Genomic DNA, 19,452 nt, shown 5'->3' with positions numbered 1-19,452 from the left:
CGCTAGCATATTTTACACACGACCAGAATCTCTTTGTGCTTTCTGCCAGGTTTCGAGACAAAGTTTCCTTGTGGAAAGTGTTATAAGCATCTCGCGTCGAAGTCCACGCAAAATCTCAAGCTTCTGTAAAAGATAGGCAATCCTTTGGATTTTACATTCGTTTAAATTTGCCATGCTTTTTTCGTTGTTTCTGCAACAGTGTTCTGACCGGGTTGGTTTACGATGGATGATCTCCTCCGTCTTTTGTTAATTTATTTGATATAAATGTCTCAACTACTGTCGATTCAATTTCTTTGGATTCAAGCCACATCTGGTCAACACTTACATGTTAACTTCGAAGGAGTCGAGATTGTCTCTCAGCAAGGCGTCAAGCGAATTTTTAAATGTTTTATTTTCCCCAATAGGTATATTTTTCGTTTATTTTTGGTGGATTTGCGGGTTACAGTGTTCGGTCTGGCTACGACAACCCTGTGCTCACTAATTCCTGTATCCGTTTGCTCGAAATGATTTTCAGAGAATGCGTTTAGGATAATTTCGGATGATGTTTTATACTTCCGGATTTAAATAGGTATTTTCGCCTACATAGCGAGGGTAAACTGAAGTCAACACCTACTATACATGTATGAGTCGGGTACGTGTCTGAAATTAGACTCAATTTTTCTTTCAACCTTTCATTGTTTGTATCATCTGAGTCAGGAGGTCGGTAATAGGATCCAATTATTATTTATCCAATTATTATTTTATTCCGGTTGCCAAGAATGGCTTCTACCCATACTGTCTTACAGGAATCATCTACTTCAGTTTGAGTAGAAGATAAACTACTACAAACAGCAGCAAACACGCCACCGCCAACTGTATTTCGCCTATCCTTTCTGAACACCGTTAGGTCTTTCGCAAAAATTTCGGTTGAACTGACCTCCTGCTTTAGCCAGCTTTCAGTGCCTATAACGATTAGAGCATCACAGCTTTCTGTTAGTTCTTGGAGCTCTAATACTTTCCTAATACAGCTACGACAATTTAAACTGTTATACCCACTGTTCCTAGATCTACGTTCTTTCTGTGTTCGACCTGCACCCTTTGAGACTTCCAAGCCACATCGCTCCCGATACCCGTGTGGCCGTCTTGTTCTATCGAACTGCTGAAGAATTGCAGATTCAAATTCAGACCGTCTGGATTTTGTTGCTGCTTTAATATCCTGATTTCGCCACATACTAGGTCTGTTTGACGCTGGGGCGAGTGACTTGTCGCGGTAGTTAACACGACGGAGGTGTGATCAGCGGCAACACGCGCCAGCGCTAACGAAGGAAACCGACAGCCGAAACCAGAAGTGCGAATTCATATGGATGAACAAACAATACGAACGTAAACGGTCTTTCTGCGGGTACTTGCAACATTTCATTGCGGGAAATGACTAGCTAGATCGCCCGGCCAGAGCTGCTGTAGACAGACGTTAGCCTAAACGATGGGCGTCCATTAGTCACGGAGAACTGTCCAGAGACACAGTTGTATCAGGACTGCTATAAGCACGTCACGTGGTTGCTAGCAGTTACTTGTGCGAACTCGTAATCCAACGGTGTCTTGGCTTGGGAACACTGAGAATATGGATTCAAGCAGGGGGTCCTCAGTCTGGCAAAGGAAATGTAGGTGGTTTCGTAACTCTGATAAGTTTCCATGAAATAACGGAACATTTTTGTTCACCTTCGTGGTTGGTAAACTTGATTATTCCAACTGCTGACGAAATATTGGAAAAATGCACCATAAAAAATTCCAGAACACTTGCAAACACAATAAAGAACATACGAATTCTTTACATTAACATACCTAAAGAAGTAACAATACATATTATAGAACATAATCCCGTGGCTCATAAGAAAAACCAAGTGAAGGCATACACGAAATTATACAACTTCTCAAACTAACTCTTTCGCAAATCTATTTCCACTTTAACTAAAAACTTATGATGGCAAGTTTGAGTGAACAACGTGCAGCTGTGAAAGTTTCTTTTCCAATCGGTATAAATGTTGCTGAAACTGTTTTATTGTTGAAAACAGCTTACCACGTTGATGCAATGGGAAAAAGTCAAGTGTACAAGAGGTTTGCTCGATGTAAAAAAACGAATGTCAATTGATGACAAACCTCGTTGTGGACGTCCGTCAACTGCACGAATCGATGAAAATACTGAAAAAATTAGAGTGCTCACACACTGTCGAGAGACAACTGTCAGAGATTGCGCGACAGTGTTCGCCATAAAAGACCCGATTTGTGGCAGACAGGAGATCGGTTCTTCCACCACGACAACGCACCTGCACACACAGCCACCTCTGTTAGGCAGTTTTTGGCTAAAAAGGACACGGTTCCCCTGCTCCACGCACCTTACTCGCTGGCTCCGTGTGACTTTTCCTTATTTCCACGCATGAAAAGGGGTGTGAAAGGGCACCAGTTTGACAACACTGAGGAAGTCAAGGGAAAAAAATGATGAGGGAGGAGCTATCAGGCATTGCTAAAGATACTAGAAAAAAAGTTCGACCAGTGGAAGCACCGGTGGGACAAATGTAATATTGTAACAAAGAGCACTGTGAGGGGGATAAGTTTGTTTTGTAAACATTTTCAAAATATATAGATTTTAAAAACAATTCCGGTTTTTTTGGGTGCCCTCTCGTATACACATCTTCATCTCCGTGTAACCCCTGTAATCTACATTTCCTTAGTCAAGCTTTGGTCTCTATCTACAGCTTTTGTCGTCAACACTCTCTTTGGACCGATTTCAACCAAACTTCGTACACGTACACTTTACTGACAGGCAACATTCGCTGTCAGGGCAACAAGCATCTGTCTATCAGAGGGGAGGAGGTGCCGGTTTAAAAGTACCGTAGGCCCCGACGTGTAAATTCTCAGGCTTTATTCATCCAGTGAGAGCACTTAGCGACTTGCAATAAACTTTACACGTAATTTCAAACCTTTACGATTTTTTTTCCTCCCTGACAACCCCAACGAGATGATGAAAAGAGAAATGTTTATTGCTTACTACTTTTCTGCTATTCATGCAGTAACAGAACTGGCATGACGTTATAACTTACTACTTTTTACTACTAACTGTATTCGCGACGCATTTTACAGGCAGTGTACACACATACCACAGACTGTAAGTGCAAAATTATATCGTTGTACTATGCATGGTTTAGCAGCTAAGACGTCGTGACCTATGAGATGCAAGGAAAACTGCTGCATTCTTGATAACGTTTAAATTTATTACTTCATTGCTACTAACTCCAATCGCAACACATTTTTCAGACAGGATAAACATATGCCATTGAATGTACCGGGTGATCAAAAAGTCAGTATAAAACTGAAAACTGAATAAATCACGGAATAATGTAGATAGAGAGATACAAATTGATACACATGCTTGGAATGACATGGGGTTTTATTAGAACCAAAAAAATACAAACGTTCAAAAAATGTCTGACAGATGGCGCTTCATCTAATCAGAACAGCAATAATTAGCATAACAAAGTAAGACAAAGCAAAGATGATGTTCTTTACAGGAAATGCTCAATATGTCCACCATCATTCCTCAACAATAGCTGTAGTCGAGGAATAATGTTGTGAACAGCACTGCAAAGCATGTCCGGAGTTATGGTGAGGCATTGGCGTCGGATGTTGTCTTTCAGCATCCGTAGAGATGTCGGTCGATCACGATACACTTGCGACTTCAGGTAACCCCAAAGCCAATAATCGCACGGACTGAGGTCTGTGGACCTGGGAGGCCAAGCATGGCGAAAGTGGTGGTTGAGCACACGATCATCACAAATCGACGCGCGCAAGAGATCTTTCACGCGTTTAGCAATATGGTTTTTTTTCTATTAAAACCCCATGTCATTCCAAGCATGTGTGTCAATTTTTACCTCTCTATCTACATTATTCCGTGGTTTATTAAGTTTTCAAATTTATACTGACTTTGGATCACCCGGTACCTACAAAATCATACCATTGTACGAAACATAGTTTTATGTAAAACTTCCTGGCAGATTAAAACTGTGTGCCCGACCGAGACTCGAACTCGGGACCTTTGCCTTTCGCGGGCAAGTGTTCGCAGGAGAGCTTGTGTAAAGTTTGGAAGGTAGGAGACGAGATACTGGCAAAAGTAAAGCTGTGAGTACCGGGCGTGAGTCGTGCTTCGGTAGCTCAGTTGGTAGAGCACTTGCCCGCGAAAGGCAAAGGTCCCGAGTTCGAGTCTCGGTCGGGCACACAGTTTTAATCTGCCAGGAAGTTTCATATCAGCGCACACTCCGCTGCAGAGTGAAAATCTCATTCTGGAAACATCCGCCAGGCTGTGGCTAAGTCATGTCTCCGCTATATCTTTTCTTTCAGGAGTGCTAGTTCTGCAAGGTTCGCAGGAGAGCTTCTGTAAAGTTTGGAAGGTAGGAGACGAGATGCTGGCAGAAGTAAAGCTGTTAGTACCGGGCGTGAGTCGTGCTTCGGTAGCTCAGTTGGTAGAGCACTTGCCCGCGAAAGGTAAAGGTCCCGAGTTCGAGTCTCGGTCGGGCACACAGTTTTAATCTGCCAGGAAGTTTCATATCAGCGCACACTCCGCTGCAGAGTGAAAATCTCATTCTGGAAACATCCGCCAGGCTGTGGCTAAGTCATGTCTCCGCTATATCTTTTCTTTCAGGAGTGCTAGTTCTGCAAGGTTCGCAGGAGAGCTTCTGTAAAGTTTGGAAGGTAGGAGACGAGATGCTGGTAGAAGTAAAGCTGTGAGTACCGGGCGTGAGTCGTGCTTCGGTAGCTCAGTTGGTAGAGCACTTGTCCGCGAAAGGCAAAGGTCCCGAGCTCGAGTCTCGGTCGGGCACACAGTTTTAATCTGCCAGGAAGTTTCATATCAGCGCACACTCCGCTGCAGAGTGAAAATCTCATTCTGGATAGGTTTATGTAACCTCATTGTCTCTGTAGGCCTGTACCAAGGGAACAAGTAGAAGCTGCGCACACCCCGCTTGCCAACACCGCTCGTCAGACTGCACGGTCACCTATCCAAGTTATAGTCCTGGCCGACAGCGCTAAACGTCGGTGATCTGACGGGAACCGATGTTACCACCGCGGCAAGGACGTTAGCCATTCTACACTGAAGCGCCAGAAAAACTGGTATGCATATTCAAATACGGAAATATGTAAACTGGCAGAATACGTCGCTACTGTCAGCAACGCCTGTACAAGACAAGAAGGGTCAGGCGCAGGTCGTTTACTGTTGCTACAACGACGGGTTGTCAAGATTAAAGTGAGTGTGAACGTCACGTTATAGCGGGCGCACGAGCGATGGGACACAGCATCTCCAAGACAGCGATGGAGTGAGGATTTTTCCGTACGACCATTTCGCGAGTGTACCGTGAATATCAGTAATCTGGTAAAGTATCAAATCTTCGACATCGCTGCGGCAGGAAAAGGATCCTGCAAGAACGGGACCAACGACGATGAAGAGTTTCGTTCAACATAACAAAAGTGCAACCCTTCCGCTAATTGCTGCAGATTTCAATGCTGGGCCATCGAGAAGTGTCAGCGTGCGAACCATTCAACGAAACATCATCGATATGGAATTTCGTTGGTGATGGCCCACTCATGTACCCTTGATGACTGCACGACACAAGGCTTTGCGCCTCGCCTGGGCCCGTCTCACCATTGGTTTGTTGATGACTGAAAATATGTTGCCTGGTCGGACGAGTATCGTTACAAATTGTATCGAGTGGATGGACATGTATGGATATGGAGACAACCTCATGAATCCATAGACCGTGCGTATCAGCAAGGGACTGCTCAAGCAGGTGTGAGCTTTGTAGTGGCGTCGGGCATGTGCAGTTGGGGTGATATGGGGCCTCTGATACGTCTATATGCGACTCTGACAGGTGAGGCGTACGTACGCATTCTGTCTGATCACCTGCATCCATTCATGTCTATTGTGCAATTGCCTTGGGAAATTCCAGCAGGACAATGCCACACCGCACACATCCAGAATTGCTTCAAAGTGGCTCCTGGTACACTCTTCTGAGTTTAAACTCTTCCTCTGGCCACCAAACTCCACAGACATGAACATTAATGAGCATATCTGGGATGCCATGCAACGTGTTGTTCAGAAGAGATCTTCACCCCTCTTACTGATCTGTGGACAGCCCTGCAGGATTAATGGTATCAGTTCCCTCCAGCACTATTTCAGACATTAGTCGAGTCCATTCCGCGTCGTGTTGCGGCACTTCTGCTTGCTCGCGGAGACCCTACGCCATATTAGGCACGTGTACCAGTTTCTTTGGCTCTTCAGTGTATGAAGTATAAGGTAACTACTAACGTTATCTTCTTTGTCTGCGTACAAGGCAGTAAAGTCCAATTATTTTCATCAGCGTCACGATTCCAGCGATTAGGTGCAGATTCTACAGAACATAAAGTTTCTCTAAAAATGTTAGGAGGGGAATAAAACGGAAAAGGAAGAGGTGTCAACGCTAAGGTTCTCGGAAGACGCGGACGACCTATCCGTAAGTCAAGAAAATGCGGAATAACTTTTGCATTGAATAGACAACATGCCAAGAAAGAAAATAATGGTGATGCACAGCAGTAGAAGGAAGTATAATGACTTCTTTAACCTGAAGTAGTAGTGGAAGAAGTAAAGAAATCCCATTTTTAGGAAGCTGTATGACACGAGAGGGTCGAAGCAAAAAACATACGAGTAGAAGTAGACTGGTGCAGACGAAGGCAGTTTCCCGAAATGAATTTTCGCTGTGCAGCGGGTTGTGCGCACACTTGAAGCTTGCTGGCGGATTAAAGGTGCGTGCCGCATTGAGATGCTTGAAGGATCATCTACTGGCCGACCTCAAAATTTTTACCTGTGAAAAAAGCTCTCTTCAGTAAACAGCTCTACTGGTGTCAGATAGTGACTTCGAAATGCAGAAGTTCCTGAAATAGTATGTCTAGAAGCAAGGCAGGACCACCCAGAAAAAAAGTTTCTAAAAACACTAAAAATGAAGAGCTAACTAATATTAAAAATTGCGTGGACACAAACAGCTGAGGAAGGAGGTGTTTTGGAGACACTTACAAGAGTAAGGGACAGGTAAATGAGACAATTGCTCCTATGTCTTTGATTAAAACTTATAATGGGCGTAAAATATCTCAAATACGGCTTACACCGGACTGTAAAAATATGTTGACGAACATTATAAAGTGCTGGACACAGTGAAATCTCACCACACGAATCACTCGCTTTTTTTATGCCGACCTACCTTTTCCATGGGTTTACTAAACCATCTCTGGCTGAATCGAGAAGTGTTTGTTGGACGACGTGAAGGCCGATATCTTCGTACTGCGTCCAATTCGTACTGCGTCTCTTCCGCAGTGTTGAATTCACACCTCTCCCACATTCCAACAGACTATTTCCCTTTTCCGAATCACAGTAACACGTTAGCTAAAAGGTGTCTCAAAGGACGCAAATGTTGCGTTACTCATCATATGCGTAGAGGTAGGTTAGCGGTATCGAATATGATTACAATTATCGACTGGTCCTTTTGCTGCTAAAAGTAAAAGCGTGGCTTATTTAAATTCAACCCTACAGTATTTACACGAATAAATACAACGAAGTATCAATATTACTAGAAAGTAAGCACTGAAAGTTTAGTGCAATGTCACAAGATTTATATATCTCTTATTACTTCTTCCTAACAAATCCTACAACGTAGACTACTTAAAAATCGCGCACATGCACAGTGCGACAAAACAGTTAATCGTCCAACGACAATGTAGAAAAACATGTACCAAGGGATGACGGAGGCGTAAACTATTGAAATATCTGTGAAACATCATCACTACGGTTCTCACAATTCCTGAAGAAACACGTTGACTATGCATATTCTATCGCTCACAAACACAGTCCGTTTGACTGTTCAGAGATGTCAATAAACCCGCACAAAGATGTAAACACCCATGCACGAGCAGCGCCTATTAGACGGAGGGGATCCGACAGCAGATCAGTTCCAGTCATTCCACCAGGAAGGAGGTACACGGCTCGTGTTGTCTGTGGTGAGTACCGCGATTCGGTTGCGTCCGCATTGTTACTTTGTTCAAGGAAGGGCTCTCAACAAGGAAAGTGTCCAGGCGTCTCGGAGTGAACCAAAGCGATGTTGTTCGGACATGGAGGAGATACAGAGAGACAGGAACCGTTGATGACATGCCTCTCTTAGGCCGCCCAAGGGCTACTACTGCAGTGGATGGCCACTACCAACGGATTATAGCTCGGAGAAACCCTGACAGTAATGCTTTTCATGCAGCCACAGGTTGTCGTGTTACGACTCAAACTGTGCGCAAAAAGCTGCATGGTGCGCAACTTCACTGCCGACGTCCATGGCAAGGTCCATCTTCACAACCACGACACCATGCAGCGCGGTGCAGATGGGCCCAACAACATGCCGAATGGACTGCTCAGCATTGGCATCACGCTCTCTTCACCGATGAGTGTCGCATATGCCTTCAACCAGACAGTCGTCGGAGACTAGAGACAACCTGGTCAGGCTGAAAGCGTTAGACACACTGTCCAGCGAGTGCAGCAATGTGGAGGTTGCCTGCTGTCTTGGGGTGGCATTATGTGGGGCCGACGTACGCCGCTGGTGGCCATGGAAGGCACCGTAACGGCTGTATGATACGTAAATGCCATCCTCCGACCGATAGTGCAACCATAGAGGCTGTACATTGGCGAGGTATTCGTCTTCATGGACGGCAATTCGCGCCCCCGTCGTGCATATCTTGTGAATGACGTCCTTCAGGATAACGACGTCGCTCGACTAGAGTGGCCAGCATTTTCTCCAGACATGAATTGTATCGAACATACCTGAGATACATTTAAAAGGGCTGTTGATGATCGACGTGACCCATCAACCATTCTGAGGGACCTACGCCGAATCGCCGTGGAGGGGACAATCTGGACCAACAGTGCACTGATGAACTTGTGGATAGTATGCCACGACGATTACAGGCATGCATCAGCGCAAGAGGACGTGCTGCTGGGTATTAGAGGTACCGGCATGTACAGCAGTCTGGACCACCACCACTGAAGGTCTCGCTGTATCTTGGTACAACACGCAATTTGTGGTTTCCATGAGCAATAAAAAGGGCGGAAATGATGTTTATGTTGATCTCTATGCCAATTTTCTGTACCCTTCACCTTTATGACGGCTAGGGACACTTGAGATGAAGTATCTAAATGTTTGTGGAGGAATTGCAGCCCACTCGTCCTCAAGAGCGGAAACCAGAGAAGATAGTGATGTTGGACGCTGGAGTCTTGTTCGACGTCGACATTCTACACCTTACCTACGGTTCTTCATTGAGTTCAGGTCGGAACTGTGTGCAGGCTAGTTCATTTCGTGAATTTTATTGTCCACAGACGATTGCCTCACTGCCTTGTGAAAGGGTAGATTGTCATGCTGCCTCAATCATCGCCTCCGAACTGTTGTTCTACTGTACACAGAGCACACTGCTATGAAATGAGTTCATATCCTTGTGCTTTGCGACTTTCTTGAGCGCAATAAGGTGAGCCCACTATCACCACAAAAAACATCCCCACAACGCAACACCACCCCTTCTATACTACACACTATACATGTTGGCTGGTAGCGTTCACTGGGCATTCGCCAAACTCAGTTCCTTACATCGGATCACCAGAGGGTACATCGTGATTCACATTTACACATCACTCATTGTCAGTGATCCACTGTCCAATGGCGTCGCTATGTACACAAGCTCGAGCATCACCTAGCACTGACTACCGAAATGCGTGGCTTATAATGAGCAGCTCGACCATTGTGCGCTGTATTGTGTAGCTTCCCACTCACAGCCACTGGAGATCAGTACCCTAGACTTAGAACTACTTAAACCTAACTAACCTAAGGACATCACACACATCCATGCCCGATTCAGGATTCGAACCTGCGACCGTAGCAGCAGCACGGTTTCGGACTGAAGCGCCTAGAAATCAAGGAGTGATTTCTTATACTGGTTTCATGCTACTTCTACAACTACCCTTCGGAGTGCTCCATATGCTATGTGGGCCAGCACATGAGGTCCACCTGGTCTTGGTGTAGTTGTGGCCGGTCCTTCGCGTTTCTACTTCACGATCACAACACTCCCACGTGACATACAGGACGTTCGAAGTCACTCAGCTCTCTTGACTGACCCATTCTGCTGTTACTGCTTCTCCGCTGACAATACTCCCCACCTCCTTTTACACTAGCGGGTCCACCTTTCGTGAGATACAGTGGTCCGTTCCGCATTACACAGGAGTGTCTGGGTACTTTTGATCAGATAGTGCGGAATAAAAGGCCAAGACGACGATCTGATGGTAGATGGACTAAGCACATATCTAGGAGCAACAGAGATGAGGACTGCAGAAGTCCATCGCATGTGAAAATGTTTAGAGGAGGCCTTTACCCAACAGTCGAGACAGATGTCTTCTATTACTGAAGCTGAAGTCTATGACGCCATCACGAAGTTCATCGATAAAATGATAGATATGTGAAAATTCAGCCGTAAGCAAATATTTCGACAAATACACTGAAACGCCAAAGAAATTGGTATAGGCATGTGAATTCAAATATCGAGGTATGTAAACAGGACGAATATAGCGATGCGGTAGACAACGCCTATGTGAGACAACAAGTGTGTGGCGCAGTTGTTACATCGGTTACTGCTGCTTCAATGGCGGATTATCAAGATTTATGTGAGTTTGAACGTGGTGTTACAGTCTGCCGCACGAGCGATGTGACACAGCATCTCCGAGGTAGCGATGAAGTGGGGATTTTTCGCGAGTGTACCATGGTGGATATCAAGAATCTGGTAAAGCATCAGATCTCCGACGTCGCTGAGGCCGGGAAAAGATTTTGCAAGAAGACGGTGAAGAGAATCGTTTAACGTGCCAGAAGCGCAACTCTTCCGTAAATTGCTGCAGATTTTAATTTTGGCCATCAACAAGTGCGAACCATTCAACGAAACATCATCGATATGGGCTTTCTCAGCTGAGTGCCCACTCGTGAACCCTTGATGACTGCAGGACACAAAGTTTTATGCCTCGCCAGGGCCAATCAACACTGACATTGGTCTGTTGATGACTGGAAACATGTTGCCTGGTCGGACGAGTGTCCTTTCAAATTCTATCGAGCGAATGGAGGTGTACGGGTATGGAGACAACCTCACGAATCCGTTGACCACACTTGTATGCAGGGGAATGTTCAAATTGGTGGAGGCTCTGTAATGGTGTGGTGCGTGTGCAGTTGAAGTGATATGGGACCCCTGATACGTCTAGGTACGACTGTGACAGGTGACACGTACGTAAGCATTTTGTCTGACCACCTGCATCCATTCATGTCCATTTAGCATTCCGACGGACGTGGGCAATTCGACACCCCCAAAGTCCAGAATTACTACAGAGTGGCTCTAAGAACACTCTTCTGAGTGTAAACACTTCCGCTGGCCACCAAACTCCCCAGACATGAACCTGATCGAGCATATCTGTAATGCCTTTGTACGTGCTGTTCAGAAGAGATCTCTACCCGTCGTACTCTTACGAATTTATGGACAGCCCTAGAGGATTCATGGTTTCAGTTCCCTCCAGCGCTACATCAAATATTAGTCGAGTCCATGCCACGTCGGGTTGCGGCACTTCTGTGTGCTCGCGGGGGCCCTACACGATATTAGGCAAGTGTACCAGTTTCTCTGGCTATCCAGTGTATTATGTCCTCTAAGAAAACAGGAAAAAAAGACGATGCACCACGAAGCAATTGCTCGAATGGGATGGAAATTAGTAGATGTGATGTACATGTATAGACAAACAAATGATTACAGTTTCAGAAAAATTAGATGATTTATTCATGAGATGAGCTTCACAAACTGAGCAAGTAAATAACTCGTTGCTATGCAAGCATTTATTTGGCTTGGTCTGATTGTTCGCTGGTCATGGGGGCCCGGTTCCAAACGAGACTCATCACTGAAGTCAATAACTGCAGTCGAGTCAACGAGAGTACCAGGCCGATGACGCGTCTGGTGGCACCCCGGACTGTTGTTTGATACCAACCTGACTGTCGCCCTGCATGTGCCCCAATCACGGGAGTGGTAATCGGGAGTGTCATTTCACTGCATAGCAGGGCCCCTTTGGTTGTCATCCGTGCCACACTTACAGCACAGCGGTACGTCAAAGATAGTCTACGCCCCGTTTTGCCACCCTTCATGGCAAGCCATCCGGGACTTATAGTACATTCCAGCAAGCTAATGCCCGCCTGCATACTGCGATAGTTTCTGCTGCCTTGGCCAGCTAGTTCGTCTGATCTCTCCTGAATTGAGAAGGTTTGCGCCCTCCATCCAAGTCAGTGTCTGGTGATCTAACGCGCCAATTGGACAGAATGTGGCACGAAATCCCTCAGGAGGACATCAAACAACTCTTACCAGTTAATGCCTGGAATAATAACTGTTTGCATTAGAGCGATTTGCAGACCAACCCGTGATTGACGTGCTCAATTTGTGAAGGTCTTTCTCTTGAATAAGTTTTGCAATTTTTCTGAAACTATAATCATTTGTTTGTTTGTACATGTACGTCAATTCTACCTATATCTGTTCCATTTGGATGATTCCTTCGTGGTGAGTCGTTTTTTATGTCTTAGAGTGTATTTGGAACCAGTTTTGAAATACATTAACAGGTGACACATATATTTACTTATTTTTACATTACAGTTAAATCATAATCACTGATGAAATATTAATGCTTCTGCGGTATTATGGTGATGGTGGATGTATGAAAAGGATCATCTTTGGAGTCCCTGGGATCTACTAAAATTCATTGAAGGAATGGAAAGGTAAGGGAGGGAAATGGAAGGAGGTGTGAGGTGGGGATTTGTGAATAGGGCTGGAAAGAATTGTGTAACTCGACACGGATTTGATCTTTGGGTAGTGAGAGTTGTTTCAAGTTATGGTAAGATGGATCAGGTATGAGGGAGCATAGACGGTGGGACATGGATATACAGAGGCAGGATATTGGGTGATGTGACTAAGTTTTGAAAATCAATGCAGTGGGTCCGAAGATGCTCCAAGAAGACAAGAAGGTGTGGAAAGTGGGTGACCTGGTAAAGATGCGAGTTTGGTACATTGAGCTAGCAGTAAAGGAGATCAAAGAAAACTTCGGAGTAGGAATTAAACTCCAGGGAGACGACATATAAACTTTGAGGTTTGCCGACGACAATGTAATTCTGTCAGAGACAGCAAAGGACTTTGAGAGCAATTGAAGGGAATGGACAGTATATTGAATGGAGGATATAAAATGAACATCAACAAAGGCACTACAGGGATAATAGAATGTAGGCGAATTAAATCAGACGATGCTAACGGAGTTACATTAGGAAACGAAACACTTAAAGTAGTAGATGAGTTTTGCTATTCGGACAACAAAATAACTGATGATGGCAGAAGTAGACAGAATATAAAATACAGACTGACAATGGTAAGAAAAGCATTTCTGAAAAAGTGAAATTTGTTAACGTTGAATATGGATTTAAGTGTTAGGAAGTCTTCACCGAAGGTATTTGCCTGGAATGTAGCCACATATGGAAGTGAAAAATTGACGACAAACGCTTGGACAAGAAGAGAATAGAAGCCTTCGAAATGTTGTGCTACAGAAGAATAATGAAGATGAGATGGGTCGACCACGTATGTGATGAGGAGGTACTGAACAGAACTGGGGAGACAAGAAATTTGTGGCACAACTCGACTAAAAGAAGGGATCGGTTGATAAGCCACACCCTAAACCTTAAGAGATCATCAATTTAGCCATGGAAAATGTGTGTGTGTGGAGGGGGGGGGGGGGGAGGGAGGGGGATAAAAATCGCGGAGGGAGACAAAGAGTTAAGTAAAGTATGCAGATTCAGAAGGATGCACGCTGCAGTAGTTGTTCGGAGATAAAGAGGCTCACTGAGGATGGAGTAGCATGAAGAGCTGCATCAAACCGGTCCTTGGACTGAAGACTAACAACAACCACCCTGGCCAGTACATCCTCCAGACCTCTCAGCCATGGATTACCCAGGACTTCAGCCACTACAACTGATGGATGAAGTCTGGTATACAATTAAAGCACTATGGAACGCCGTACCTGTATTTGTCACCCTAGCTCAGTACTACTCATTGCTTATCCGGGTTAGAGCTATTGTTGCTGCCAGACGTGGCTAATCTGTGTACTAAATTTTGCACCCTGTATACCACCAAATCACCTAAAAACTTAATACTGATTTCTTAATAGTGTACGCACAACACACTGAGGCGACAAAAGTCATGGGACAACGATATGGATATATACAGACGTCGGTAGTATCCAGTACACAAAGTATAAAAGAGCAGTGCACTGGCGGAGCTGTCATTTGTACTTAGGTGACTCATGTGAAAAAGTTTCCGACATGTTTATGGTCACATGTTGGGAACTAACAGACTTTGAACGCGGAATAGTAGCTGGAGCTAGACGCTTGGGACATTCCATTTCGGAAATCGTTAGGGAGTTCAATATTCCGATTTCCACAGTGTCAAGAGTGGGCCGAGAATATCCTATTCCAGCATTACCTGTCAACACAGACAACGCAGTGGTCGACGGCCTTCACTTGACGACCGAGAGCAGCGGCGTTTGCGTAGAGTTGTCAGTGCTAACAGGTAAGCAACACTGCATGAAATAACCGCAAAAATCAACGTGGGACGTACAAGGAACATAATTTGTTAGGACAGTGGGGCGATATTGGCGTTAATGGGCTATGGCAGCAGACGACTGAAGCCAATGCCTTTTGCTAACAGCGCTGTGACCATATTAGGTAGACCCCAGACAACTGTAAAACCGTGGATGGGTCATATGAGTCCCGATTTCAGTTGATAAGAGCTGATGGTAGGGTTCGAGTGTGGCACAGGCCCCACGAAGTCATGGACCGAGGCTGTCAACAATGCACTACGCAAGCTGGTGGGCGCTCCAAAATAGTGTGGGCTGTGTTTACACGGGATGGACTAAGTCCTCTGGTGCTACTGAACCGATTATTCATTTGAAATCGTTATTAATGGTTACTATTAAAATCAGCCTTGATCACAAATTCCTTTATTCTGGTAACCGGTTTCGACCACACCTGTGGTCATCTCCAGACCTACAAGACAAATACAAAGTCTGATCAGAGGGCTACATACATTAAAGAAAATTATATAAAACTACAAAGTTATAAAACGATGAATTACCAAAATGCTGTGTGAGCAGGAACCTCCTTCTGGTGGTAAATCACTGCTATATAGAGCAATGCACGTCTTACTTATATACTGGAGGCTCCACCCACTTTTGACAGAAGTGATGTCATCGCCAACCAATGGGTTAAAGGTGAAATAACAACGTAAAATTTCGTAATTAAAATAACAATGACAAGAATAAAAAATAAAAATACATGGAACTTAGCTGGTTCAACAGTTGTCAGATAAAATATGTAAAAATATTAAACATATGAGATAAGTAAAAATCGTTTCTACAGTATATAGGTTTACCTCCCTGGGCCTGTTGGTAAACCAGTTAGAAGCTACTGGTTGCCATGGTGAGTATAGACGCCATTCCAAAGATGTGGCAGCAGGCTACTCTCCAACGAGGTAGTTATAATATCGATAGGCAAACACCGTCACGTCAGACGACGTACCATGTTGTTATAGAAACGGTACACACTCTACCAGGGCGCTTCCCATTAAGAAGGCTTCAAAAATCGTTGACGGACATGTTGTAGTAAATGCTGCACAGATACAATTTCAAAGCGTAACAAGAGATATCTATTATGTATAGATTATTCGATAGATAATAATTAGTTCTTGCAGATGAAAACTAAAGTTATCGAGAAGGCACAGTACTTGTTCATATTCTTAAAATACTGCCTATGACGCTCCTATAGATATTGCAAATTTTAGATGTGACAATATTAAACGGCATTGCTATATTTTTACATGCCAGTCTTATAAACAAAAATATAGCTACTGTATAAAAAATAATACTAGAAGACTAAGAATAAAACAATGACAGGGTATGGTACGGAATTAACAGGTACCTGTGACAAACACTGAAGCAGGTGACATGCACTATTGGGCAATAAAATATATGCACAAAATTATATATATAATACCAGTTTATATTGACTTTTGTTTCTTTGTAAAATGTAAAGGAAAAGAAAAAACTGAAGAGTGGCTAAAACTTATGAGACAGATTATATTATCATAGAATAATATCAATTGCACATAAGTATATAAAGATGTTTATGAAACAAATATTGTAACATAAATCTTGTATATAACATTAGTCAGAAAATAGAGGGTGAACCGTAAATTTACTTTCAAAATCTTTTCTTAAAGAATTTACTTTATTTAATAGCGATTCATGAATAACATAAACACATTTATTCACACTTGGTGAGCGTGGAAGTAGTTGCCAGGAAGTAACTGATGGAAAATGAAATTACTTTTAGCAAATGTGAATTTTATTTCTAAAAGCTTTTCAAAAACAGATTTAAAATTACAAGCAGAAAAGCACCCTCTAAATATCAAGTTACAATTTTATTTAGAGGCAGAAAGAACAATATTAACAGAATGAGCCTTCGGGCTGAGAAGCTTGCCTGCTCTCTTTCAGCACGGCCGTAGTCATGACCGCTCACAACAACCTCTGAAAGAGTACACTCGTGCAAATCTGCAACACACCAGATTACTTTAAACTAAAAAAAATTTAACAACTCACACAAACACGTAAACTATGCACCCCGTAAGAAAGAGGGATGGAAATGGTACAACACTCAAATTATTTGCCACCGAAGGTGCAATTTCTTTTTTTTTTTACTTTTTTTTAAGGACTCTTACGGTGGTAGGGTGGCAACCTCATAACCTAAAATGACTATTTGAATAAAACCCATAAAATGCAGACTTACATAAAATGTACAACATGCTCTACATTACCACCTCGCAAGATGATAGGCAAGATAAAAACATATTTCAAGAATTCGGCCTTTAAGCAATAAATTTGTTAACACCGAATCCGACAAACATGAGAGAGGCAGCTATTAACGTACGGCAGACCGACAGACAGACACTAACTGCCTAACAAGTGCGGACGAGAGACAGACGAGCTAGTTGGGGACGAGAGACTGACCAAGAAAACAAGTAGAATTTAACAAGTAAATGAAACAACATATCAGCAATCACTTAACTTCTAATAAACGGTGATGTCTGGCGAAGACCTGGCGCAGCACCCTCAAAACGCTCTCCCGAATCGTCCGCTGCCAGCCGCTTTAACGGACTCAGGAAGGCGCACCGAACTCCCGTCTCACGGCGTCGCAACTCTTACTGGCCAGACTAATCTCGTAGGTTGGCTCCTGTCGCTCTCGTGTCGGCCGCGAAGCCACTACGCCTCGCTATACGGCGCGGCCACTGTACTCACGTGGCGACCTCACATGCGCCGACGCTCCAGGCGGACAAGTCATTTTGTGTCCCAGTGCGCGACCGACCAACCGATCGATCCAACCGCTATTGCCCATTGCCTGAACAAACTCGAGCAGACTGGCGCCTAACACATACTAGCACTCCGGACGGCAGACCGACACTGACTGCCCCACACTGAGCCGGCTGACCAACAGACCAGACTCGCCGAGATTGCAGACTGACCCCTCGAATGCACGTGAACAGGCAACCTTTCCGCTTTCCCACCAGAGGGAGACACCAAAGCTGCGACTGCCACAGGGGCGCCACCGCCAGAAACGGAGGGCGACTGCTTTCCACTACGCGCTGCGGCGCGCTCTTCAAAACAGCTAATTTTACCACGGCTCAGAGGGAATTTAAAATACAGTACTACCAGCTGTAGTGTCAGAATATTAAAAGGATTTGAATTTCCATTATACAGTCTTAAAGTTAAACAGAAATAAACATTATAAAGACAGATAGTCAGTCATAAAATAATATTTGGCAAAATAATAAAGGTTACAAAGTATAAAATGTTTTATAAGGGTTTGAATTTTTTTTTTTTTTGTTCGACAACTTAGAGCCATTTGCAGCCATTTGCGATGGAATTTTTATTGGTGACAATGAGCCACGCCACTATCGAACATGATAGGTTAATTCGTGCTCAGAATAATGCACCGGCAAGAGTTTTGCAATTATATAGGCAGCATGGCTCAATATTTCTGCAGGAGACTTCCCGACTTGAGTCCACGTCACGTCGAGTTGCTGCATTCCTCCGGCCAAAAGCAGGTCCGACACTGGACCAAGAAGTAGCCCACGACATTCGTCACCTCAGTGTAAATAAAATTTCGTCATATGCTGTCTTCCCTGGTGTAGGCCAGTAGCGTAGTCCGGGAAGCTCGTGTGTAATAGTGAACATGGTGGTAACCAGCGTCTTATGTGTTGACAGTTGGAGGCGTTCCGGAACCTCCGATCCGCATCCGGCTCCTACATGGCGAACAACTTCCGCCAGACGCAGCCGCTGAACGGCCGCAAGGTGATCCGGAGCGATAAAGCGGAGCCAGAGCGGCGGCGCGCCAACAGGCGTCGCCAGGCAACCCAGTCCGGCCGGCGCGCACGACACGGCGTCTCCAGGCGCCGCGGCGCCGCCCGACGCGTTCACCACTAAGCTGCCCCCTCCCGGTGCCTGCCGCACACACCTGGGCTGCGGCGGGGACGTGGCCGAAGCCGGGATCCACAAAAATACCAGCAGGCCGACCCACACAGCTCCAGTCTACAGTCTGCTAGTTTACTGCACTCCCATCCCTATGCCACGTACAATCGAAAAACATTTCACCAAATCATTCACTACCAGAATAAAGTTAAATGCACTAAAGCAGTGAACCCCCACAAAAACGAAGTACGGAATATGTAAAGATCTATTTACAGTGACACAGCTTCGTGAAAAGTTTCTCCAATCAAATTTCGAGTAGTGGTCGCCATTGTTGCCGAGGGTGTTTCATGACGATGCTAATCAACACCTCCTAAAAAAAGAAAAGAAAGTCTGTTCACCGGTCTGTGTATCGTCATCGTACGCTGTCGGAGTAAGTGTAATCGCAATCCGTTCGGTAAAGGGAACGGAAGTCTAAAATTCGTAAAGAAATCGATTTAAACTCTCTGATGATTTATGGCTTATGGAACGGCAACATTACCTCTTCGGAATGACATAATTGTTTTCTTTGTAGCTTTTTGCTGATTACTTTGAAATGGTTTCGAAACAAATGATGTATGTTTATTTGTATGGCTATCTTCCGCAACAGGTGTTATGTACCAGTTATTATTGTTTGTTTTTCTTTTCACTTGCTTACTGCAATTTGAGAGAAGGTTCTCGCCAGAAGCGTCTTGCTTGTGTTTACAAATTTACTTTTATTTTTCCCCCATCTTCAGTTTAGTGCGATTTATAATAATTTTTTCACC

At 44.4% G+C, this 19,452-nt stretch overlaps 1 protein-coding gene across 1 annotated transcript in view; it reads left to right on the top strand.

Moving 5' to 3' along the window:
• The window catches only part of LOC124594585 (carbonic anhydrase 1-like), a 66,673-nt gene extending 48,009 nt beyond the window's left edge, over window positions 1-18,664 (top strand). Inside the window, exon 5 of the mRNA XM_047132956.1 lies at window positions 18,446-18,664. Within this exon, the coding sequence (XP_046988912.1) occupies window positions 18,446-18,664 (219 nt within the window). The remainder of the gene's footprint in view (window positions 1-18,445) is intronic.
• The last annotated feature ends 788 nt before the right edge of the window (window positions 18,665-19,452 follow it).

Source organism: Schistocerca americana, chromosome 2, assembly GCF_021461395.2.
Source record: "Schistocerca americana isolate TAMUIC-IGC-003095 chromosome 2, iqSchAmer2.1, whole genome shotgun sequence".
Taxonomy (NCBI): Eukaryota; Metazoa; Arthropoda; class Insecta; order Orthoptera; family Acrididae; genus Schistocerca; species Schistocerca americana.
This window is presented reverse-complemented; position numbering and strand designations above follow the sequence as displayed.